At 49.0% G+C, this 27,269-nt stretch overlaps 1 protein-coding gene across 2 annotated transcripts in view; it reads left to right on the plus strand.

The window, feature by feature from the left end:
• The window catches only part of DPP10 (dipeptidyl peptidase like 10), a 634,899-nt gene that overhangs the window by 255,726 nt on the left and 351,904 nt on the right, over positions 1–27,269 (plus strand). For both annotated transcript variants that reach the window (XM_069732554.1, XM_069732555.1), the window contains 2 exons: positions 20,542–20,594; positions 20,674–20,755. In XM_069732554.1, coding sequence (XP_069588655.1) covers positions 20,542–20,594; positions 20,674–20,755 — 135 coding nt within the window. The remainder of the gene's footprint in view (positions 1–20,541; positions 20,595–20,673; positions 20,756–27,269) is intronic.

The following is a 27,269-nucleotide window of genomic DNA, read 5'->3' on the forward strand; positions in this document are numbered from 1 at the left end:
TATATCTGAGAATAATGTCCCAACCTGCCCCATATCTGAGGATAATGTCCGAAACTGCCATATATCTGAGATTAATGTATACGATCTGCTCCATATTTATGGATAATGTCCAAACTTGTCCCGTATCTAAGGATAATGTCCAGATCTGCCCCATATCTGAGGGTAATGTCCAGATCTGCCCTATATCTGAGGATAATGTCCCAAACTGCCCCATATCTGAGGATTATGCCCCGATCTGCCCCATATCTGAGGATAATGTCCCGACCTGCCCCATATCTGAGGATAATGTCCCAAACTGCCCCATATCTGAGGATAATGTCCCAAACTGCCCCATATCTGAGGATTATGCCCCGATCTGCCCCATATCTATGGATGATGTCCCAACCTGCCCCGTATCTAAGGATAATGTCTCGACCTGCCCCATATCTGAGTATAATGTCCCAATATGCCACATATCTTAGCTTGCCCCATATCTGAGGATAATGTCCCGACCTGCTCATTATCTGAGGATTATGTACCCGACCTACCTCAATTCAGAGGATAATGTACACGACCTGCCCCATGTCATAGGATTTGTCCCAATTTGCTCCATATATGAGCATAATGTAACCGATCTGCTCCATATCTGAGGATCATGTCCCGACCTGCCCCATATCTGAGGATAATGTCCTGACCTGTCCCATATCTGAGGATAATGTCCCGACCTGCCCCATATCTGAGGATAATGTCCTGACCTGTCCCATATCTGAGGATAATGTCCCGACCTGCCCCATATCTGAGGATAATGTCCCGACCTGCCCCATATCTGAGGATAATGTCCTGACCTGTCCCATATCTGAGGATAATGTCCCGACCTGCCCCATATCTGAGGATAATGTCCCAACCTGCCCCATATCTGAGGATAATGTCCCAACCTGCCCCATATCTGAGGATAATGTCCCGACCTGCCCCATATCTGAGGATAATGTCCCGACCTGCCCCATATCTGAGGATAATATCCCGACCTGCCCCATATCTGAGGATAATGTCCCGACCTGCCCCATATCTGAGGATAATGTCCCGACCTGCCCCATATCTGAGGATAATGTCCCGACCTGCCCCATATCTGAGGATAATGTCCTGACCTGCCCCATATCTGAGGATCATGTCCAGACCTGCCCCATATCTGAGGATAATGTCCCGACCTGCCCCATATCTGAGGATAATGTCCCGACCTGCCCCATATCTGAGGATAATGTCCCAACCTGCACCATATCTGAGGATAATGTCCCGACCTGCCCCATATCTGCGGATAATATCCCGACCTGCCCCATATCTGAGGATAATGTCCCAACCTGCCCCATATCTGAGGATAATGTCCCGACCTGCCCCATATCTGAGGATAATGTCCCGACCTGCCCTATATCTGTAGATAATGTCCAGACCTGCCCCATATCTGAGGATAATGTCCTGACCTGCCCCATATCTGAGGATAATGTCCTGACCTGTCCCATATCTGTGGATAATGTCCTGACCTGCCCCATATCTGAGGATAATGTCCAGACCTGACCCATATCTGAGGATAATGTCCTGACCTGCCCCATATCTGAGGATAATGTCCCGACCTGCCCCATATCTGAGGATAATGTTCCGACCTGCCCCATATCTGAGGATAATGTCCCGACCTGCCCCATATCTGAGGATAATGTCCTGACCTGCCCCATATCTGAGGATAATGTCCCGGCCTGCCCCATATCTGAGGATCATGTCCCGACCTGCCCCATATCTGAGGATAATGTTCCGACCTGCCCCATATCTGAGGATAATGTTCCGACCTGCCCCATATCTGAGGATAATGTTCCGACCTGCCCCATATCTGAGGATAATGTTCCGACCTGCCCCATATCTGAGGATAATGTTCCGACCTGCCCCATATCTGAGGATAATGTCCCGACCTGCCCTATATCTGAGGATAATGTCCCGACCTGCCCCATATCTGAGGATAATGTCCAGACCTGACCCATATCTGAGGATAATGTCCTGACCTGCCCCATATCTGAGGATAATGTCCTGACCTGCCCCATATCTGAGGATAATGTCCTGACCTGCCCCATATCTGAGGATAATGTTCCGACCTGCCCCATATCTGAGGATAATGTTCCGACCTGCCCCATATCTGAGGATAATGTTCCGACCTGCCCCATATCTGATGATAATGTCCTGATCTGCCCCATATCTGAGGATAATGTCCTGATCTGCCCCATATCTGAGGATAATGTCCTGATCTGCCCGATATCTGAGGATAATGTTCCGACCTGCCCCATATCTGAGGATAATGTCCCGACCTGCCCCATATCTGTGGATAATTGTCATGATCCCAATGGCAGGGGATCACAAAAGGACAAGCACAAAAAAACAAAACAAGCTCTAGGGTGATGGAAACTGAGCTGACCGCGATCCTGAACCTAAACACACAACTAGCTGTAGCCGGGGAACGTGCCTACAATGATTCCTAGACGTCTCGCGCCAGCCGAAGGACTAACTTCCCCTATTAGAAGAAACACAGACCTCTCTTGCCTCCAGAGAAACACCCCACAGAAATAGCAGCCCCCCACATGTAATGACGGTGAAATGAGAGGAAAGCACATACGTAGTTATGAAAACAGATTCAGCAAAATGAGGCCCGCTAAAGCTAGATAGCAGAGGATACAAAAGTGAACTGCGCGGTCAGCGAAAAACCCTACAAAAAACCATCCTGAAATTACTTGAACTCATGTGCCAACTCATGGAACATGAGGAGTAATATCAGCCCACTAGAGCAACCAGCAAAAAGGAATCACATATCTGCAAGCTGGACTAAGACAAAAATTAAGCAAAACGTGGAACAGGAAAATCAAAAACTTAGCTTGTCCTGAAGATTACAGAAGCGGGAAGCAGAGGTAACAAGACACACTGATTACATTGATAGCCGGCGAGGAAATGACAAGAAAGCCAGGTTAAATAGGAAACTCCCATATCCTGATAGAACAGGTGGACACCAGAGACCGCAGAAAACACAAGTCACCCAGTACCATCTGTAACCACCAGAGGGAGCCCAAAAACAGAATCCACAACAGTACCCCCCCCTTGAGGAGGGGTCACCGAACCCTCACGAGAACCACCAGGGCGACCAGGATGAGCCCTATGAAATGCACGGACCAATTCAGCAGCATGAACATCAGAGGCAACCACCCAAGAATTATCCTCCTGACCATAACCCTTCCACTTGACCAAATATTGGAGTTTCCGTCTGGAAACACGAGAATCCAAGATCTTCTCCACAACATACTCCAATTCTCCCTCCACCAGCACCGGAGCAGGAGGTTCAAGCGAAGGAACAACAGGTACCTCATACTTCCGCAACAACGACCGATGGAACACATTATGAATAGCAAACGATGCCGGGAGATCCAAACGAAACGACACAGGGTTAAGAATTTCCAAGATCCTATAGGGACCGATGAACCGAGGCTTGAACTTAGGAGAAGAGACCTTCATAGGAACAAAACGAGAAGACAACCACACCAAGTCCCCAACACGAAGTCGAGGACCCACGCGGCGACGGCGATTAGCAAACTGCTGAGCCCTCTCCTGGGACAACTTCAAATTGTCCACCACATGACTCCAAATCTGATGCAACCTATCCACCACCATGTCCACTCCAGGACAATCAGAAGGCTCCACCTGACCAGAGGAAAAACGAGGATGAAACCCCGAATTACAAAAGAAAGGAGAAACCAAGGTAGCAGAACTAGCCCGATTATTAAGGGCAAATTCGGCAAGCGGCAAAAAGGTAACCCAGTCATCTTGATCAGCAGAAACAAAACACCTTAAATAAGTTTCCAAGGTCTGATTAGTTCGTTCCGTCTGGCCATTCGTCTGAGGATGGAATGCAGACGAAAAGGACAAATCAATGCCCATCTTAGCACAGAACGTCCGCCAAAATCTAGACACAAACTGGGATCCCCTGTCAGAAACGATGTTCTCCGGAATCCCATGCAAACGAACCACGTTCTGAAAAAACAGAGGGACCAACTCAGAGGAGGAAGGTAACTTAGGCAAGGGTACCAGATGAACCATCTTAGAAAAGCGGTCACACACAACCCAGATGACGGACATTTTTTGAGAGACAGGGAGATCCGAAATAAAGTCCATGGAAATGTGCGTTCAAGGCCTCTTCAGGATAGGCAAAGATGACAACAATCCACTGGCCCGAGAACAGCAAGGCTTAGCCCGAGCGCAAACTTCACAAGACTGCACAAAAGAACGCACATCCCTCGACAAGGAAGGCCACCAAAAAGACCTGGCCACCAAGTCTCTAGTACCAAATATTCCAGGATGACCTGCCAACGCAGAAGAATGGACCTCGGAGATGACTCTACTGGTCCAATTATCCGGAACAAACAGTCTTTCAGGCGGACAACGATCAGGTTTATCCGCCTGAAACTCCTGCAAAGCACGTCGCAAGTCTGGGGAGACAGCCGACAAAATCACCCCATCCCTAAGGATACTAGTGGGCTCAGAATTTCCAGGGGAGTCAGGCACAAAACTCCTAGAAAGAGCATCCGCCTTCACATTCTTTGAACCTGGCAGGTATGAAACCACAAAATCGAAACGGGAGAAAAACAGTGACCAACGAGCCTGTCTAGGATTCAGACGCTTGGCAGACTCAAGGTAAATCAGATTTTTGTGATCAGTCAAGACCACCACACGATGTCTAGCACCCTCAAGCCAATGACGCCACTCCTCAAATGCCCACTTCATGGCCAAAAGCTCCCGATTACCAACATCATAATTCCGCTCAGTGGGCGAAAACTTTCTAGAAAAGAACGCACATGGCTTCATCACTGAGCAATCGGAGCTTCTCTGCGACAAAACCGCCCCCGCCCTCAGACTACTTTTCCTCCTACTTCAGCCAATACGATTACCACTTTTTGGGCCGGCTATACTGTCATGATCCCAATGGCAGGGGATCACAAAAGGACAAGCACAAAAAACAAAACAAGCTCTAGGGTGATGGAAACTGAGCTGACCGCGATCCTGAACCTAAACACACAACTAGCTGTAGCCGGGGAACGTGCCTACGATGATTCCTAGACGTCTCGCGCCAGCCGAAGGACTAACTTCCCCTATTAGAAGAAACACAGACCTCTCTTGCCTCCAGAGAAACACCCCACAGAAATAGCAGCCCCCCACATGTAATGACGGTGAAATGAGAGGAAAGCACATACGTAGTTATGAAAACAGATTCAGCAAAATGAGGCCCGCTGTCACGATATGGTATGAAATATCATAAGTAGTTCTCTAGCCTGTGTGGGCTAAGCCCCCCTTCTTGGAGTAACAGTTGTAGCTGCAAATTCCTGGCTTTCCTTCTCAGAGAGTGTGGGGGTTAGAAGTTTTATGGCCGAACGGAATTTACGACTGGCATTTCCTGTGTAAGCTCTTGTCCAGCTAGAACAGGAAAAATGGCTCCAAAAATCCATGAAAGATTCTTTGTTTAGTTTTTGGTAGATATTAGGCAAACGATTTAAGCTAGAAATACGAAAATATATATTCTTAGTCTCACTCCGTGTATTTACACATCCCATGAATCTCGGGCTTCTAACTCCATCTGGTAAAGAAGTAGGGTTTTCTCTGTAAATATGTATCCCAGATAGGACATATTTGATCTCATTAGAATGCTCACGTTAATCCGAGATGAATTATGGGTTTGGTATGACTCTGTCATGTTTTGTAGTGAAGTTATAGAAATTAGAGAGAATAGTTTAAAGTTTAGGCAGAATGTAGAGAGAGGAGGGTCTGGATAAGCCAGCCTTTCTGTGATGTCACAGCCTTAATGTTTTAAGTGTCTGGCAGGCTCTGAGGAGTCTCTTTTTGCTGATTTCTCCTTCTGGACTGCTTTGTCCTATTGTCCTGGAAGAGCTGGTACATCCCATGGACTGGGATGTATGGAAACTGCACTAGCCTGGATGCCTGCAATGCTTTTAATATGTGAGTGTTATCTTTTCTCATTTATTCCCTTTATGTTATAATTACCCTTGTACATATTTGCAATTGTCTCATGTATAACATCTTTATAAACTATTTTTGATAACGCACTGCCTAGTTATTTTGAATGGGATATACTATTATATATTAGTTCGTTCTCCCGCTCTAAACCGTACCCTAAGTCTCTTGAAGGGAAAATACGCTACTGTTACTGTTGTGTTGGGTTAGCTTCGGACCCGTTTAACCCCTTCCCGACCCATGACGCCACGTAGGCGTCATGAAAGTCGGTGCCATTCCGACCCATGACGCCTATGTGGCGTCATGGCGGGAATGCTTCCCTGCGGGTCCGGTGACCGGGGTCATTCAAATGTCACCGTACCCGCAGGTGCAGGGGGACCTGTACTTCACCCCAGGGGGGGTGGCTTTGCCCCCCCGGGTCTACGATCACCGCTGCTGACCTTTTTTTAACCCCCTCCAGCTCTGATTGGAGCTAGCGTCCATGTGACGTTAGCACTCCAATCAGAGCTGGAGGGGCGGAGAAAAACAGCGTCTGCCTCGTTCCTCAGCTTCATCCCATCCGTGGAAGCTGAGGAGCGAGGTGCCCGACTGCTCACCTGCCCCCCCAGACTCCGCGATCGCCGCCGCAGCCGCCGCACACATCTTCAGAGCGCCGCCGCCGTATCCCCCACTGCCACCGCCGCCTCCCCCACTGCTACCGCCAGTACCACCGCTGCTGCTGAGGACAGGTACCTCCCCTCTCCTGTCCTCCACTCCCCCCAACCTCCGCTCCCTCCCCCCTGCCCCCCCCCGATCATCCCCCAGCCCCCCTTTATCACCAGCTCCTGCTCTATTTTCTTTTCTCCTATCGCCCCCTGCATCTGTTAGCCCCTCCTCCCCTGGTGATCATCCTCCTCAGTGATCACCACTAATCACCCCCTGCCCCCCCCCTGATCACCCCCTACCCCCCCGATCACCCCCTGCCCCCCCCCTGTCCACCTGATCACCCCCTGCCCCCCTTTATCACCTGCTGCTGCTCTACTTTCTTTTCTCCTATCGCCCCCTGCATCTGTTAGCCCCTCCTCCCCTGGTGATCACCCTCCTCAGTGATCACCACTAATCACCCCCTGCCCCCCCCTGATCACCCCCTACCCCCCCGATCACCCCCTGCCCCCCCCCTGTCCACCTGATCACCCCCTGCCCCCCTTTATCACCTGCTGCTGCTGCTGTGTTTTCTCTCCTACTGCCCCCTGCGTCTGTCAGCCCCTCCTCCCCTGGTGATCACCCTCTTCAGTGATCTTCAGCTAATCACCCCCTGCCCCCCCTGATCACCCCCTACCCCCCCTGATCACCCCCTGCCCCCCCACTGTCCACCTGATCACCCCTCTGCCCCCCTTCATCACCCGCTGCTGCTGCTGTGTTTTCTTCTCTCCTACCGCGTTTGCGTCTGTCAGCCCCTCCCCTGGTGATCACCCTCTTCAGTGATCACCGCTAATCACCCCCTGCCCCCCCTGATCACCCCCTGCCCCCCCCCCGTCCACCTGATCACCCCTCTGCCCCCCTTTATCACCTGCTGCTGCTGCTGCGTTTTCTTCTCTGCTACCGCCCCTGTGTCTGTCAGCCCCTCCTGCCCTGGTGATCACCCTCTTCAGTGATCACCGCTAATCACCCCCTGGCCCCCCTGATCACCCACTGATCACCCCCTGCCCCCCTGATCACCCCCTGCCCCCCTGATCACCTGCTGCTGCCAGCTTCATCTCCATCTGACGCTGCATCTCCTCAGCCCCCTCCTGTCCCCCCGCGCCTGACAGCCCCCCGCGCCTGACAGCCCCCCGCGCCTGACAGCCCCCACGCGCCTGACAGCCCCCACACGCGTCTGACAGCTCCCCGCACCTGATAGCCTCCTCCTGCAGAAGAGTTGCACCAAACACTCGCACATACACACGCACACGCAACACTATAATAAAGTTTAGATTTTTTTTTACACACGCACACGCACCACACACACAATGTCCCGCTCATCCCAGTCATCCCAGTCACAAAGGCTGTACTCAGTTGAGGAGGCATATTCCTTTCTTGCCTCCGAAGCTGATAGTGAGGGAGAGGACCCCACTTTTCTGTATTCCTCCCACTCTTCCTCCCCTAGTGACACCGACTCGCCACCCCCAAGATGTCGCAGGCCGAGAAATCGTCCGGAGCCCAGGGGAGGGGAGCCGGAGCCCAGGGGAGGAGAGTCGGAGCCAAGTGTAAGTGACCCCCAACCTAGTGCTAGTGACGCCCAACCTAGCACTAGTGCCCCCGTCTGGACCCCCGTCCCTGAAAACTTTGCTCCACGGATTCCTGATTTCATTCCCCAATCAGGAATCCAATTTGAGACTGCCAACCTCCGGGAGATAGACTTTTTCAAAGTCTTTTTCTCGGAGTCAATCGTCAGTCTCATGGTGGAGCAAACAAATTTGTACGCCCTGCAATTTTTTGCCCAAAACCCAGTTTCATCATTTACTACTTGGAAGCCCGTTGACTCCGTAGAAATGATGAAATATTGGGGACTGGTCCTTCACATGGGAATTGTGAAGAAACCAGAACTTCGCCAATACTGGAGTACTGATATTTTATATCAAACTCCAGTATTTGGCATGGTTATGAATCGCAAACGTTTTGAGGCGATTCATAAATTTCTCCACTTTAGGGACAATACGGACATCCTTCCTCGCGATGACCCGAATTTTGATAGATTGTTCAAAATTCGGCCGGTCATCGAACACTTCAGCAACAAGTTTGCTGAAGTGTACATTCCCCAAAGGGAAATTTGTGTGGATGAATCCCTCATCCACTTCAAAGGGAGGCTTCAGTTCCGTCAGTACCTGCCAAGCAAAAGGGCGAGGTACGGGATAAAACTCTACAAGATCTGTGAGAGTACCTCAGGGTACACTCTCAGCTTTAGAGTTTATCAAGGAAAGGACAGCAGTATCCAGCCCCCAGATTGTCCACCTGCTCTGGGGGTGAGTGGGAAAATAGTGTGGGATTTGGTTCACCCACTGCTTGATAAAGGTTACCATCTGTACGTTGATAACTTTTATACAAGCATCCCACTCTTTCAGTCCCTCTCTGCCAGAGCTACCGTTGCTTGCGGTACTGTGCGCAGAAACAAGAGGGGTCTCCCTTTGTCACTAATTGAGCAGGTTCTCCCAAAGGGTGAGAGCCGGGCCCAATGTAGTGGCAACATGCTTGCGGTCAAGTTCAAAGACAAAAGGGACGTCTTTTTCTTGACAACAATCCATGGTCCCGGCACCACGGCCAGCACTGTTCGAGGTACCCCAGCACAGGTCCACAAACCGGACTGTGCCCTGGGGTACAACAAACACATGGGGGGAGTTGATCTTTCTGATCAAGTCCTCCAGCCCTATAGTGCCATGCGGAAAACGAAGGTGTGGTATAAAAAACTGGCTGTGCACATCGTACAAATGGCACTGTATAACGCATACGTGCTATCACGATGTGCAGGCCAGACCAACAACACCTTCCTTCAGTTCCAGGAGGCGGTGATAAAGGCCCTGATGTTTGGAGACGAGGAAGGAGCGGGCCCCAGCACTGCTGGAACTCAAGTCTCCCGTATGGTACCGGTGCAACATTTTCCCTGTGAGGGGAGAGCAAAAAAAAGGTGCCGGGTGTGCTATAAAAGGGGGATAAGAAGGGAAACTCGTTTCCAATGTGAAACGTGTCCCGACAAACCTGCACTGTGTTTGAATGAATGCTTCAGAATTCATCACACGTCCGTGGACTAGCCACATCCTGATATTCCACTACAGAACTCACCCACACCAGGCTGATATACACAACACCACACACACACACTAACCTGACGTACACTACACCACACCCCAACCTGACATACACTACACCACACACACCAACCTGACGTAGTGTGTCAGATTGGTGTGTGTGGCGTAGTGTACATCAGGTTGGTGTGTGGTGTGGTATAGTGTACGTCAGGTTGGTGTGTGTGTGTGTGGTGTACAGTACACCACACACACCTACCTGACGTACACTACACCACACCCCAACCTGACATACACTACACCACACACACCAACCTGACGTAGTGTGTCAGATTGGTGTGTGTGGCGTAGTGTACATCAGGTTGGTGTGTGGTGTGGTATAGTGTACGTCAGGTTGGTGTGTGTGTGTGGTGTACAGTACACCACACACACCTACCTGACGTACACTACACCACACCCCAACCTGACATACACTACACCACACACACCAACCTGACGTAGTGTGTCAGATTGGTGTGTGTGGCGTAGTGTACATCAGGTTGGTGTGTGGTGTGGTATAGTGTACGTCAGGTTGGTGTGTGTGTGTGGTGTACAGTACACCACACACACCTACCTGACGTACACTACACCACACCCCAACCTGACATACACTACACCACACACACCAACCTGACGTAGTGTGTCAGATTGGTGTGTGTGGCGTAGTGTACATCAAGTTGGTGTGTGGTGTGGTATAGTGTACGTCAGGTTGGTGTGTGTGTGTGTGTGGTGTACACTACACCACACACACCTACCTGACGTACACTACACCACACCCCAACCTAACACTACACAACCCAACCTGACGTAGTGTCAGGGTGTGTATGGCGTAGTGTACGTCAGTTTGGTGTGGTGTGGTATAGTGTACGTCAGGTGTGTGTGTGTGTGTGTGTGGTGAATACTACACCACACACACACCAACCTGACATACACTACATACCTTCCATACACAACATAGTGTCCGCTAACGATTGGAGCTAATTTTTCATTCAAAAAGTGAAATGGCGCTCCTTCCCTTCCGAGCCTTGCCGTGCGCCTAAACAGTGGTTTACGCCTACATGTGAGGTATCGGTGTACTCAGGAGATATTGCCCAACAAATTTTAGCATCCATTTTACCCTGATGCCCATGTGAAAATGAAAAAAATTGAGGCTAAAATAAAATTTTTGTGAAAAAAAAGTACTTTTTCATTTTTATGGATCAATTTGTGAAGCACCTGGGGGTTCAAAGTGCTCAATATGCATCTAGATAAGTTCCTTGGGTAGTCTAGTTTCCAAAATGGGGTCATATGTGGGGGAGCTCCAATGTTTAGGCACACGGCGGCTCTCCAAACGTGACATGGTGTCCGCTAAAGATTGGAGCTATTTTTTCATTCAAAAAGTCAAATGGCGCTCCTTCCCTTCCGAGCCTTGCCGTGCGCCTAAACAGTGGTTTACGCCTACATGTGAGGTATCGGTGTACTCAGGAGATATTGCCCAACAAATGTTAGCATCCATTTTATCCTGATGCCCATGTGAAAATGAAAAAAATTGAGGCTAAAATAAAATTTTTGTGAAAAAAAAGTACTTTTTCATTTTTATGGATCAATTTGTGAAGCACCTGGGGGTTCAAAGTGCTCAATATGCATCTAGATAAGTTCCTTGGGTGGTCTAGTTTCCAAAATGGGGTCACTTGTGGGGGAGCTCCAATGTTTAGGCACACGGCGGCTCTCCAAACGTGACATGGTGTCCGCTAACGATTGGAGCTATTTTTTCATTCAAAAAGTCAAATGGCGCTCCTTCCCTTCCGAGCCTTGCCGTGCGCCTAAACAGTGGTTTACGCCTACATGTGAGGTATCGGTGTACTCAGGAGATATTGCCCAACAAATTTTAGCATCCATTTTACCCTGATGCCCATGTGAAAATGAAAAAAATTGAGGCTAAAATAAAATTTTTGTGAAAAAAAAGTACTTTTTCATTTTTATGGATCAATTTGTGAAGCACCTGGGGGTTCAAAGTGCTCAATATGCATCTAGATAAGTTCCTTGGGTGGTCTAGTTTCCAAAATGGGGTCACTTGTGGGGGAGCTCCAATGTTTAGGCACACGGCGGCTCTCCAAATGTGACATGGTGTCCGCTAACGATGGAGATAATTTTTCATTCAAAAAGTCAAATGGCGCTCCTTCCCTTCCGAGCCTTAGCATGTGCCCAAACAGTGGTTTACCCCCACATATGAGGTATCGGTGTACTCAGGAGAAATTGCCCAACAAATTTTAGGATCCATTTTATCCTGTTGCCCATGTGAAAATGAAAAAATTGAGGCTAAAATAATTTTTTTGTGAAAAAAAAGTACTTTTTCATTTTTATGGATCAATTTGTGAAGCACCTGGGGGTTCAAAGTGCTCACTATGCATCTAGATAAGTTCCTTGGGGCGTCTAGTTTCCAAAATGGGGTTACTTGTGGGGGAGCTCAAATTTTTAGGCACACGGGGGCTCTCCAAATGTGACATGGTGTCCGCTAAAGAGTGCAGCCAATTTTTCATTCAAAAAGTCAAATGGCGCTCCTTCCCTTTCAAGCCCTGCCGTGCGCCCAAACAGTGGTTTACCCCCACATATGAGGTATCAGCGTACTCAGGACAAATTGGACAACAACTTTCGTGGTTCAGTTTCTCCTTTTACCATTGGGAAAATAAAAAAATTGTTGCTGAAAGATCATTTTTGTGACTAAAAAGTTAAATGTTCATTTTTTCCTTCCATGTTGCTTCTGCTGCTGTGAAGCACCTGAAGGGTTAATAAACTTCTTGCATGTGGTTTTGAGTACCTTGAGGGGTGCAGTTTTTAGAATGGTGTCACTTTTGGGTATTTTCAGCCATATAGACCCCTCAAACTGAGTTCAAATGTGAGGTGGTCCCTAAAAAAAATGGTTTTGTAAATTTCGTTGTAAAAATGAGAAATCGCTGGTCAAATTTTAACCCTTATAACTTCCTAGCAAAAAAAAAATTGTTTCCAAAATTGTGCTGATGTAAAGTAGACATGTGGGAAATGTTATTTATTAACTATTTTGTGTCACATATCTCTCTGGTTTAACAGAATAAAAATTCAAAATTTGAAAATTGCGAAATTTTCAAAATTTTCACCAAATTTCCAATTTTTTCACACATAAACGCAAAAATTATCGACCTAAATTTACCACTAACATGAAGCCCAATATGTCACGAGAAAACAATCTCAGAATCGCTAGGATCCGTTGAAGCGTTCCCGAGTTATTACCTCATAAAGGGACACTGGTCAGAATTGCAAAAAATGGCAAGGTCTTTAAGGTCAAAATAGGCTGGGTCATGAAGGGGTTAATCGAAGCTGGTGGCAGCGAAAGTGTGCTGACGGTTGGATTATGCTGAAGCAACTGCGGGTTTGATAATTATTGTTCCTGCCTGTGTGGGAGTAGTTATCGCGTCGCTGCAGCGTGCCCAATAGCCAGTACATAGCAGGCAGCCTTTCTGGCGACTAATTACCCAGGGTGCAGTACCTAATCTGACCTGAGACTAAGGGGGCGCCAGAGAGCTGCAAGTGTTAAGTGGAACTGTAAGCGGGATATACATAAATCCCTGCAGTTTGTGGTATATTGAAAGCAGTGGGATACCTAGAATAAGCCCCTGCTGTCAGCAAGAGGTCAATAGCCTTGTGTGTGGTTTTTTCATCACATTGTTAGCAGTGGAGGGATAACTAAGATAAGCCCCCTGCACATGTGATAGCCGTCTGTTGGCCTAAAGTCACCTCAATCCGTGACGTAGGGGTGACGGTCACGGTGGGAATCCTGACCAATTGGTGACAGCGGTCAGGGGAATCGTGACAATTGGTGGCAAGGCGGTGGGATATCTTAGAGCATTAGTGATTTGGTTTGAGTAATCATTCCTCTCACTAAAAACTTGCAGAAAGTTCTTGCGAGGACTCTGCGCAAATAAGTTTGGAGAACGAACTCAGTGCTTTTTAGTTGTGAGACAATTGCGTACTGGTAATTATCCCTTCCCTTTCTCTTCGTTTTTCTATCCTATCTTTTATTTGGCAACCATGGTTGTGCTGGGAGAAACCTTCTATGAGCAGCAGACCAGAGACACCCTTGTCGCCTTATGCAAGTCACAGCACATTGACTCTGCAAGCAAAAACAAAGCCCAACTGGTCGCAGATCTGGTGCAATGGGAAGCCGCTCGAGACCAATCTCAGAGCTCAGAGGCCGCAGAAGCCAGCACAAGCGAACATGGTGCTGCAGCAGAGGTCCAACCACTGAATGCTGGCCCTGTTAGCAATCCGGGCGAATTGGACCCCCACCTGCAGGCGGCCTTGAAAGAATTCCCCATTGACGACCATGAGGGACGTCGGCAGCTGATTCAGCAATACCGGCAGGAGGCCCAGCGAGCTGAGAGAGAGGCCCGAGCTGAGAGAGAGGCCCGAGCTGAGAGAGAGGCCCAGGCCCAGCGAGCCGAGCGGCAAGCTGAGCGGGAGTACCAGCTGCAGTTAGCCCGACTGCAAATGCAGGGGTTGTCTCAGACCAACCGTGAGCCCAGCAGCGCTCAGATACCTAAGCCCCGGCCCGATCACTTCCCTGTTATGGAGAAGGACGGAGACTTGGACACTTTTCTGCGGGCCTTTGAGAAAGCCTGCAGACAGTACCGGCTGCCTACAGATGAATGGGCCCGATACCTGACACCAGGGCTGAAAGGTAAAGCTCTGGAGGCGTTTGCTGCCCTCCCTCAAGAACAAGATGGAGACTATGAGGCCATCAAGCAGGCTCTGATAGCCAAGTACCAGCTTACACCCGAGGTGTACCGTAGAAAGTTCCGGACCCTCCAACGTGGCCCACACGACAGTTACAGTGATGTGGTGCATGGACTGGGGACCCACTTTGACCAGTGGACCCAAGGACTGTCAGTGACCACCTTTGCACAGCTGCGAGACCTGATGATCAAAGACCAGTTTTTTCATCTTTGCCCAGCTGAGGTGCGACAGTTCGTAATGGACAGAGAACCCAAAGACGTGACGAAAGCAGCGCAGATTGCCGATGCCTATGAGGCCAACCGTAGATCGGAAGTGCGGAAGCCAGTCACCACCAGCTGGAGAGGGGGTAAGCCTGCAACCAACGCCAGTACCCCTGCCAGCCAGCACACCCGAGGTCCTGGCCCTGTGGCCAACAGCACCAGACCTACCACCGAACCTCGCGCGTGTTACACCTGCAAGCGGCCTGGGCATATCAGTACCTTCTGTCCAGACAGGCCGAAGAACCCCCCAGCCAAGGCCCCAGGGCCTAATGCAGCAGTTCTTTTGGTGGGTGGTGTGGTTGGGAGGGTGTGTGACAACGTACAGCCCGTCACTGTGGGAGGCCATGTTGCTACAGGCCTCAAGGACACCGGGGCTGAACGAACCCTCATCCGACCCGAACTGGCGGCCCCTGAAGAAATCATTCCGGGGAAAACCCTAACTGTCACTGGGATTGGGGGCATCAGCTGTCCCTTACCAATGGCCCGGGTTTTTATTGATTGGGGTGCTGGGAGCGGGGTGAAGGAAGTGGGGCTGTCTGATAATTTGCCCACTGATGTTTTGTTGGGGACTGATTTGGGGAGGATGTATGCATACTACATTCCTGACACCCCTCCCCAATCTACTAATGAGGGTAAAGTTAACCCTGATGATGATGATGATGGGAAATCGCATGTGTTACCTGACCATGCTTTATCTTGTGTTGATGCATCTACTAATGATTTTTTCCCTAGGATTGATGGTGAAAATGTTGTACCTGTGCCAGCTGAACCTGATAATGATTTTTCTGTGAAGGTTAATGTGTCCATAGGTACAGGTGTGCCCAGCCACGTCGCTCTGCGGAGTGAGACGGCTGAGGAACCCCTAACAGGGGCAAGTGTCGGTGCTACAGGAAATGGGGAGATGCATGGGAACCGTGAGGAAGGTGACGCCATGAAAGTGACCAGTGCCACCGAGGAAGGTAACTGGCCCATAAGTAGCCCAGCCCCTGGAGTGTTGGGGGTGGATGGGGAGGTAGAGCCCATAGCAGCGCCGGCTGATGGGCCTGTAGAAACCCCCGGGGAGACAGCCTACGTAGCTGCTGTCACCCGCAGTCAGAGTGCCCGGAACGCAGATAACTGTCAGCCTTCCGGACCCTCCTCAGTCATCACGGTGACTGAACCAGAGGTGGACCCAGAGCAGGTCCAAGAGGGTTCCCGTGGGGAAGGGACCCTGACGTCGCTTTTGGCTTCCCCTAGCCAGGAGTTTCAGGCCGCTCTGCACACAGATGCGAGCCTAGAGAGTTTGAGACAACTTGCCGGGACGCCCTTCTCCGAGACTGATAAGGAGAAGGTGTTCTGGGAACAAGGAAGGTTGTACCGGGAGACAGTACCCGGAGAATCACAAAAGGAGTGGTTGAGGGAAAGACAGCTGGTCGTCCCGCAGCAATTCCGGGGTGAGTTGTTGCGGATTGCCCATGAGATCCCGCTAGCTGGACACTTGGGGATCAGCAAAACTAAGGCCCGGCTGTCTCAACACTTCTATTGGCCTAAGATGGGGACAGATGTGTCAAACTACTGCCGCTCCTGTATCACTTGTCAAAGAGTGGGGAAGGCGGGGCCTGCTCTTAAGGCTCCCCTGATCCCTTTGCCAGTGATAGAAGAGCCTTTCCAGAGGATCGCGGTGGACATTGTGGGCCCGCTGGCCGTCCCCAGCAGCTCTGGAAAGCAATACATCCTTACTGTGGTAGACTACGCTACCCGGTACCCAGAGGCAGTAGCTCTGTCCTCAACTAGGGCAGATAAGGTGGCGGATGCCCTGTTGGCCATCTTTTCACGTGTAGGATTTCCCAGGGAAATGCTTACTGATCAAGGGACCCAATTTATGTCTCGCCTAATGGAGGCTCTCTGTAAGAAAATGCAGGTGAAGCACCTGGTATCGAGTGCGTATCACCCACAGACCAATGGCTTGTGTGAACGCTTCAATGGTACCCTCAAACAGATGCTACGCATGCTGGTTGAGACTCAAGGGCGCGACTGGGAGCGGTACCTCCCACACCTGCTGTTCGCTTACCGAGAGGTTCCACAGGCCTCGACGGGGTTCTCCCCCTTCGAGCTCCTGTACGGCAGGCGAGTCCGGGGACCCCTTGGGTTGGTAAGAGAATCCTGGGAAGAGGAGCCGAACCCTTCTGAAGTGTCCATAGTGGAGTATGTCATGCGCTTCCGTGACAAGATGCAGACCTTGACGCAGTTGGTGCATGACAACATGACGCAGGCTCAGGCTGATCAGAAGCACTGGTACGACCAGAACGCCCGGGAGCGGACCTACCACGTGGGTCAAAAGGTGTGGGTGCTGGTCCCCGTACCAACGGATAAGCTTCAGGCAGCCTGGGAGGGCCCGTACGTCGTCCACCAACAGCTCAACCCGGTCACGTACGTGGTCACGCTTGACCACGCTCGGGGTAGGCGAAAGGCCTTTCACGTCAACATGATGAAGGCTCATCACGAACGTGAACCTTTCGTCCTACCGGTCTGCAGCTTGCCCGAAGACGGTGAGGAAGACACCCTCCTGGACTTGCTGGCCCAAGCCAAGGCCAATGGGTCCATCGAGGATGTGGAGGTAAGCGCCTCGTTAACTGAACCCCAGCGGGTGCAGTTGCAAACCACCCTGGAACCTTTCCGGGTCGTGTTCTCCAACCGACCTGGGAGGACTGAGTTAGCAGTCCACGAGGTGGACACCGGGAATCACGCCCCACTACGGCGAGCACCCTATCGAATCTCTGACCAGGTGCAGCAGACTATGCGCCAAGAGATCGATGAGATGTTACAGCTGGGGGTGATTCGGCGGTCAAAGAGCGCGTGGGCATCACCTGTAGTTCTCGTGCCAAAGAAGGACCGGACCACCCGGTTCTGCGTGGACTACAGGGGGCTCAACGCCATCACAGCCTCGGATGCGCACCCAATGCCGCGCATGGAGGAGCTGCTTGAGAAGTTAGCTGGCGCAGATTACCTAACAATAATGGATCTGAGTCGAGGATACTGGCAGATTCCCCTGAGCCCCGAGGCGCAGGAGAAGTCCGCCTTTATCACGCCCTTCGGACTGTACGAGTCCACGGTCATGCCCTTCGGCATGAAGAATGCCCCTGCCACTTTCCAGCGGATGGTCAACCTCCTGCTTCAGGGACTGGAGGCGTACGCCGTGGCGTACTTGGATGACATTGCCATCTTCAGTCCCTCCTGGAAGGAACACCTGCAGCATCTCGAGGAGGTGCTCAGGCGAATTCACCAAGCAGGACTGACTATCAAGCCGGGAAAGTGTCAGATGGGCATGAGGGAGGTTCACTACCTGGGAAACCGGGTAGGCGAAGGCACCATGGAGCCAGATCATGGCAATGGTGATGGGTTGGCCCACCAGGGTGAACCTGCTGAGGTGCGCATGGAGGAGAACCATCAGGTCCTGCCTCCCTAGCGCACACCAAAAGGGGGAGGTGTCACGATATGGTATGAAATATCATAAGTAGTTCTCTAGCCTGTGTGGGCTAAGCCCCCCTTCTTGGAGTAACAGTTGTAGCTGCAAATTCCTGGCTTTCCTTCTCAGAGAGTGTGGGGGTTAGAAGTTTTATGGCCGAACGGAATTTACGACTGGCATTTCCTGTGTAAGCTCTTGTCCAGCTAGAACAGGAAAAATGGCTCCAAAAATCCATGAAAGATTCTTTGTTTAGTTTTTGGTAGATATTAGGCAAACGATTTAAGCTAGAAATACGAAAATATATATTCTTAGTCTCACTCCGTGTATTTACACATCCCATGAATCTCGGGCTTCTAACTCCATCTGGTAAAGAAGTAGGGTTTTCTCTGTAAATATGTATCCCAGATAGGACATATTTGATCTCATTAGAATGCTCACGTTAATCCGAGATGAATTATGGGTTTGGTATGACTCTGTCATGTTTTGTAGTGAAGTTATAGAAATTAGAGAGAATAGTTTAAAGTTTAGGCAGAATGTAGAGAGAGGAGGGTCTGGATAAGCCAGCCTTTCTGTGATGTCACAGCCTTAATGTTTTAAGTGTCTGGCAGGCTCTGAGGAGTCTCTTTTTGCTGATTTCTCCTTCTGGACTGCTTTGTCCTATTGTCCTGGAAGAGCTGGTACATCCCATGGACTGGGATGTATGGAAACTGCACTAGCCTGGATGCCTGCAATGCTTTTAATATGTGAGTGTTATCTTTTCTCATTTATTCCCTTTATGTTATAATTACCCTTGTACATATTTGCAATTGTCTCATGTATAACATCTTTATAAACTATTTTTGATAACGCACTGCCTAGTTATTTTGAATGGGATATACTATTATATATTAGTTCGTTCTCCCGCTCTAAACCGTACCCTAAGTCTCTTGAAGGGAAAATACGCTACTGTTACTGTTGTGTTGGGTTAGCTTCGGACCCGTTTAATCGAAGCTGGTGGCAGCGAAAGTGTGCTGACGGTTGGATTATGCTGAAGCAACTGCGGGTTTGATAATTATTGTTCCTGCCTGTGTGGGAGTAGTTATCGCGTCGCTGCAGCGTGCCCAATAGCCAGTACATAGCAGGCAGCCTTTCTGGCGACTAATTACCCAGGGTGCAGTACCTAATCTGACCTGAGACTAAGGGGGCGCCAGAGAGCTGCAAGTGTTAAGTGGAACTGTAAGCGGGATATACATAAATCCCTGCAGTTTGTGGTATATTGAAAGCAGTGGGATACCTAGAATAAGCCCCTGCTGTCAGCAAGAGGTCAATAGCCTTGTGTGTGGTTTTTTCATCACATTGTTAGCAGTGGAGGGATAACTAAGATAAGCCCCCCTGCACATGTGATAGCCGTCTGTTGGCCTAAAGTCACCTCAATCCGTGACGTAGGGGTGACGGTCACGGTGGGAATCCTGACCAATTGGTGACAGCGGTCAGGGGAATCGTGACACCCGCTAAAGCTAGATAGCAGAGGATACAAAAGTGAACTGCGCGGTCAGCGAAAAACCCTACAAAAAACCATCCTGAAATTACTTGAACTCATGTGCCAACTCATGGAACATGAGGAGTAATATCAGCCCACTAGAGCAACCAGCAAAAAGGAATCACATATCTGCAAGCTGGACTAAGACAAAAATTAAGCAAAACGTGGAACAGGAAAATCAAAAACTTAGCTTGTCCTGAAGATTACAGAAGCGGGAAGCAGAGGTAACAAGACACACTGATTACATTGATAGCCGGCGAGGAAATGACAAGAAAGCCAGGTTAAATAGGAAACTCCCATATCCTGATAGAACAGGTGGACACCAGAGACCGCAGAAAACACAAGTCACCCAGTACCATCTGTAACCACCAGAGGGAGCCCAAAAACAGAATCCACAACAGATAATGTCCCGACCTGCCCTATATCTGAGGATAATGTCCCGACCTGCCCCATATCTGAGGATAATGTCCCAACCTGCCCCATATCTGAGGATAATGTCCCGACCTGCCCCATATCTGAGGATAATATCCTGACCCATTTCCGTGGATATTAACCTCGGTTTGTCGGCTACTGGTATGTAAGTTTCCCTTGTATTATAAGGTTATTATGTGTCACAGGACAAGGAGATCTCCCGTGAAGCTTTGATGGTGGATTTGAATCGTCTGCAGACTGTTTGTGACCCCGGCTCTGCAGCGCCTGATAGAATTGTACATTGGTGATAATTTTGCTTTTCCTCTCTAATTACAGGTGTTTCATTATTCATACACAGCCTCCTACGTGATCTACAACATCCACACCAGGTGCGTGCGCAGCTCCGCAGATCTCTGACCAAATATCAGCTTTATACATCCGCACTTATGTGTAATCTTTGTGTTTCAGGGAGGTTTGGGAGCTGAACCCTCCAGAGGTGGATGACTCGGTGCTGCAGCATGCGTCGTGGGGGGTGCAGGGGCAGCAGCTGGTAAGATCCTGCGCAATATTCTCATATATCCATCCTCACACCCTACCCTGCACAATACATAGAAGCATCAGTACAACAGCTAGGCGAAGGGTGACGGGGCACTAGTGATCGGCTCAGTCGCATTGGCTCCAGGGCTGATTTAGAACAAACTAATCACCGAAACTGTACCAAACATAACCTTTAATATTATACCAAGAAAAAACAATCTGTTCTAAAAGCTTTTTACCCCAAAAATTAACTCACAACAAACCAAAACATTTTTTTGTCTCCAAATTTTACCATAAAGGAAGGGGAGAATTTTCACCCTATTGTAATACTAGTCTCCCCCTTCCTACCAGCAGAGGTTGGCACCCTAGACCTGTGCAGTGGCGCCCCCGCTCCTCAGCTGTCCCTCCTGCTCCTCGGCGGCTGTCCCTCCCGCTCCTCGGCGGCTGTCTCTCCTGCTCCTCGGCGGCTGTCCCTCCTGCTCCTCGGCAGCTGTCCCTCCCGCTCCTCGGCGGCTGTCCCTCCCGCTCCTCGGCGGCTGTCCCTCCCGCTCCTCGGCGGCTGTCCCTCCCGCTCCTCGGCGGCTGTCCCTCCCGCTCCTCGGCGGCTGTCCCTCCTGCTCCTCGGCGGCTGTCCCTCCCGCTCCTCGGCGGCTGTCCCTCACGCTCCTCGGCGGCTGTCCCTCCCGCTCCTCGGCTGTCCCTCCCACTCCTCGGCGGCTGTCCCTCCCTTTCCCTCACAGACTCAAGCAAGATAGCAGACTGAAATGGAGAAAAAGTTCCATATAATCGGTTTGTATTTTGCCCAATTTTCTGATATATTATATGGTACGTGTACTATATCAGATAAGACAGTATCTAAGAAGTTTTTTAATTATCCTATGTCACAAGGCTCAAATGAAATTACTGCCCTGTCTTGATTAGATGTATCCTCTTTTTTTGTTTGAAGGACAGCCAAAAAGTTTTTTTTTTTATTATAGGGCAGACCTCAGAAATACATTAGGTACACACCCATTAATCCATGATCCAAAAAAGATCATAAAGGCATATAAGTATTTGTTTTACACGACTAAAAGGTGGCCTTCAGAAACCAATAATATTCCACATTCAGTATGATTTCAAAAAGTGCTATATGCATATACAATATTGCACACAATCCCATATACCGTATATATATATATATATAAATATATATATATATATACTAGATGGTGGCCCGATTCTAACATATCAGGTATTCTAGAATATGTAGGTAGTATATAGCACAGGCTACGTACTATATTGCACAGTGACGTAGTATATAACACAACCGACGTAGTATATAACATAGCTACGTAGTATATAACATAGCCACATACTGTATTGCACAGGTATGTAGTATATTGGTCAGCGAAGTAGTATATAGCAGAGCCACGTAGTATATAACATAGGCACGTGGTATATTGTAGAGCCACGTAGTATATTGCATAGCTACATAGTATATTGCACAGCCACGTAGTATATAACAGAGCCACGTAGTATATTGCACAGTCGACGTAGTATATAACAGAATCGACACAGCCACATAGTATATTGCACAGCTACGTAGTATATAACACAGAGCACGTAGTATATTGCACAGCTACATAGTATACTGGACAGTCACGTTGTATATTGCAGTCACATTGTATATTACCCAGCTACATATTCTATAACACAGAGATGTAGTATGTAACACAGCCCACATAGTATATAGCAATGTGGGCACTATATGCGTGGTTAAAAAAGACTTAAAATAAAAAATAAACATATACTCACCTTCCGAGGGCCCCTTGAAGTCCTGTCGCCTGTGTGCGGTGCACGCGGCAGCTTCCGGTCCCAGGGTTGGATGAGCGCAGGACCTGTGGTGACGTTGTGGTCACATGACCGTGACGTCATGGCAGGTCCTTCTCACATAGCATTCTTGGCATCGGAACCTGCCGCTTGCACTGCCGAGGACAGCGCCACGTCGAAGGGTGAGAATAACTTTTTTTTAATTATTATTATTATTATTTGTAACATTAGATCTTTTTACTATTGATGCTGCATATGTAGCATCAATAGTAAAAAGTTGGTCACATAGGGTTAATAGCGGCGTTAACGGACTGCGTTACACCGCGCTCCGTTAACGCTGGCATTAACCCTGTGTGAGCGCTCAGCGCTGACTGCAGGGCAGTAAAGCAGCGGCCTTTTCGCTGCCAGACTATGACCGTCGCTGGATGATGAGTCCAATCCGGGCCCTGAAGGTTCGCCCACATACTTGACATAAGGAAGCAGATGTGGTCAGTACACCAGATTCTTCTTGTGCCTTGCGTACAGTGCGCTTTCTTTTTGCGTCACAGATTTTCCTATCAGCTGCACGTGCTCCTGAGGTGATCCTGCCCCGCCAACCTGGACGATCCAGGGCAAGCTCTTCCCATTCATTGGTGTTGACTTCCAGGTTTTTGAGAGACACCTTAAGGCAGTCTTTATAGCGCTTCTTCTGCCCCCCAACTGCTCGCTTTCCTTGGCACAGTTCTCCATACAGCAGTTGTTTCGGTAGTCGGCTGTCAGGCATTATGACCACATGTCCAGCCCACCTGGCTTGGACTTTCAGCAGGAGAGTGTAAACGCTGCAGAGCCCAGTTTGTTCCAGAATTGCCGTGTCCGGGACATTGTCTTGCCACCTGATGTGGAGGAGTCTGCGGAGGCAACTCGTGGAAATGATTAAGCTGTTTAGCATGCCGGCTGTACACTGTCCAGGTCTCACTAGCATAGAGAAGTGTGGTGAGGACCACCGCGCAGTAGACCTTCAGCTTGGTGGTAAGGCTGAGTCCCCTTCGTTCCCAGACGTTCTTTGTTGTGAATTCTGTGGCTGAGTTCACTTCTGTGGTCACAAGTGGTATTGCAGTCTCTGGGCTTCCTCCCTCAGGTGTTTTGGTGAGCTCGTTGGCTGCCTTGCTATTTAGCTCCACCTGAGTCTGTCTTCCTTGCTCCTTGTCAATGTTCCAGTGTTGGATCTGAGCTACTGCATCCTTCCTTGGGCCTGCTGCTCTGCTAGATAAGTGCTTCTAGTTTGTTTTCTGTTTTTTCTGTCCAGCTTGCTATTATCTTTTGCTGGAAGCTCTGAGAAGCAAAGGGGTGCACCGCCGTGCTGTTAGTTCGGCACGGTGGGTCTTTTTGCCCCTTTGCGTGGTTTTCGTTTTAGGGTTTTTTGTAGACTGCATAGTTCTCTTTGCTATCCTCGCTCTGTCTAGAATATCGGGCCTCACTTTGCTGAATCTATTTCATTCCTACGTTTGTCTTTTCATCTTGCTAACAGTCATTATATGTGGGGGGCTGCCTATTCCTTTGGGGTATTTCTCTGAGGTAAGTCAGGCTTGTATTTCTATCTTCAGGCTAGTCAGCTCCTCAGGCAGTGCCGAGTTGCATAGGTAGTTGTTAGGCGCAATCCACTGCTGCTTATAGTTGTGTGAGGATAGATTAGGTACTGCAGTCTACAGAGATTCCACGTCTCAGAGCTTGTCCTATTGTTTTTGGTTATTGCCAGATCTCTGTATGTGCGCTGATTACTGCACGCTGTGTTGCCTGATTGCCAGCCATAACAGTACAAGGAGCCAACACCAATGATTCCCAATAGAGGGAAAAAAGAAATCCTGACATCATTTTTTTTTCTTAGCTCTGTCTTCAGTCTTTTTTTTCCCCTAGACATTAGAGTGCTTCAGGACACAGCTGTGGACATGGATATTCAGGCTCTGTGCTCCTCAATGGATAATCTCGTTGTAAATGTACAAAAGATTCAAGATACTATTGATCAGAAATCGATGCTAGAACCAAGAATTCCGATTCCTGATTTGTTTTTTGGTGATAGAACTAAGTTCCTGAGCTTCAGAAATAATTGTAAGCTATTTTTGGCCTTGAAACCTCATTCTTCTGGTAATCCTATTCAACAGGTTTTGATTATTATTTCTTTTTTGCGCGGCGACCCACAGGACTGGGCGTTTTCTCTTGCGCCAGGAGACCCTGCATTGAGTAGTGTCGATGCGTTTTTCCTGGCGCTCGGATTGCTTTACGATGAGCCTAATTCAGTGGATCAGGCTGAGAAAAATCTGCTGGCTTTATGCCAGGGTCAGGATGATATAGAAGTATATTGTCAGAAATTTAGAAAGTGGTCAGTACTCACTCTGTGGAATGAATCTGCACTAGCGGCTTTGTTCAGAAAGGGTCTTTCTGAAGCTCTTAAGGATGTAATGGTGGGATTTCCTATGCCTGCTGGTTTGAATGAGTCCATGTCCTTGGCCATTCAGATCGGTCGTCGCTTGCGCGAGCGTAAATCTGTGCACCATCTGGCGGTATTGTCTGAGAGTAAACCTGAGCCTATGCAGTGCGACAGGACTATGACTAAAGTAGAACGGCAAGAACACAGACGTCTGAACAGACTGTGTTTCTATTGTGGTGATTCTACTCATGCTATTTCTAATTGTCCTAAACGCACTAGGCGGTTCGATAGCTCTGCCGTTATTGGTACTGTACAGTCCAAATTCCTTTTGTCCATTACCTTAATGTGCTCTTTGTCATCGTATTCTGTCATGGCGTTTGTGGATTCAGGCGCTGCCCTGAATCTGATGGATTTGGATTATGCTAAACGTTGTGGATTTTTCTTGGAGCCTTTGCGGTGTCCTATTCCGTTGAGAGGAATTGATGCTACACCTTTGGCCAAGAATAAGCCTCAGTACTGGGCCCAGCTGACCATGTGCATGGCTCCTGCACATCAGGAAGTTATTCGCTTTCTGGTACTGCATAATTTGCATGATGTGGTCGTGTTGGGGTTGCCATGGCTACAAACCCATAATCCAGTATTGGATTGGAACTCTATGTCGGTAACCAGCTGGGGTTGTCAGGGAGTACATGGTGATGTTCCATTTTTGTCTATTTCGTCATCCATTCCTTCTGACATCCCAGAGTTCTTGTCGGACTTTCAGGATGTATTTGAAGAGTCCAAGTCTGATGCCCTACCTCCGCATAGGAATTGTGATTGTGCTATCGATTTGATTCCTGGTAGTAAATTCCCTAAGGGTCGTTTATTTAATTTGTCCGTACCTGAACACACCGCTATGCGCAGTTATGTGAAGGAGTCCCTGGAGAAGGGACATATTCGCCCATTGTCGTCACCATTGGGAGCAGGGTTCTTTTTTGTAGCCAAGAAGGATGGTTCGCTAAGACCGTGTATTGATTACCGCCTTCTTAATAAGATCACTGTTAAGTTTCAGTATCCCTTGCCATTGATTTCTGACTTGTTTGCTCGGATTAAGGGGGCTAGTTGGTTCACCAAGATAGATCTTCGTGGTGCGTATAATCTGGTGAGAATCAGGCAAGGAGATGAATGGAAAACGGCATTTAATACGCCCGAGGGTCATTTTGAGTATCTGGTGATGCCGTTTGGACTTGCCAATGCTCCATCTGTTTTTCAGTCTTTAATGCATGACATTTTCCGTGAGTATCTGGATAAATTCTTGATTGTTTACTTGGATGACATTTTGATCTTCTCAGATGATTGGGAGTCTCATGTGAAGCAAGTCAGAATGGTTTTCCAGGTCCTGCGTGCTAATTCCTTGTTCGTGAAGGGATCAAAGTGTCTCTTCGGTGTGCAGAAAGTTTCATTTTTGGGGTTCATCTTTTCCCCTTCTACTATCGAGATGGATCCGGTTAAGGTTCAGGCCATCCAGGATTGGACTCAGCCGACATCTCTAAAAAGTCTGCAGAAATTCCTGGGCTTTGCTAATTTTTATCGTCGCTTCATTTGTAATTTTTCTAGCATTGCCAGACCATTGACCGATTTGACCAAGAAGGGTGCTGATTTGGTTAATTGGTCTTCTGCTGCCGTGGAAGCTTTTCAGGAGTTGAAGCGTCGTTTCTGCTGTGCCCCTGTGTTGTGTCAACCTGATGTTTCTCTTCCGTTCCAGGTCGAGGTTGATGCTTCTGAGATTGGTGCAGGGGCGATTTTGTCACAGAGAGGTTCTGGTTGCTCAGTGTTCAAACCATGTGCTTTCTTTTCCAGGAAATTTTCTGCTGCTGAGCGTAATTATGATGTGGGCAACCGAGAGTTGCTGGCCATGAAGTGGGCATTCGAGGAGTGGCGTCATTGGCTTGAGGGTGCTAAGCATCGCGTGGTAGTTTTGACTGATCATAAGAACCTTACTTATCTTGAGTCTGCCAAGCGCTTGAATCCTAGACAGGCCCGTTGGTCGTTATTTTTTGCTCGTTTTGATTTTGTGGTTTCATACCTTCCGGGCTCTAAAAATGTGAAGGCGGATGCTCTGTCTAGGAGTTTTGTGCCCGACTCTCCGGGGTTATCTGAGCCTGCGAGTATCCTCAAGGAAGGAGTCATTGTGTCTGCCATCTCCCCTGATTTGCGGAGAGTGTTGCAGAAATTTCAGGCTAATAAACCTGATCGTTGTCCGGCCGAGAAACTGTTCGTCCCTGATAGGTGGACTAGTAAAGTTATCTCTGAACTTCATTGTTCGGTGCTGGCC

Source organism: Ranitomeya imitator, chromosome 7 (genome assembly GCF_032444005.1).
Source record: "Ranitomeya imitator isolate aRanImi1 chromosome 7, aRanImi1.pri, whole genome shotgun sequence".
Lineage (NCBI taxonomy): Eukaryota > Metazoa > Chordata > Amphibia > Anura > Dendrobatidae > Ranitomeya > Ranitomeya imitator.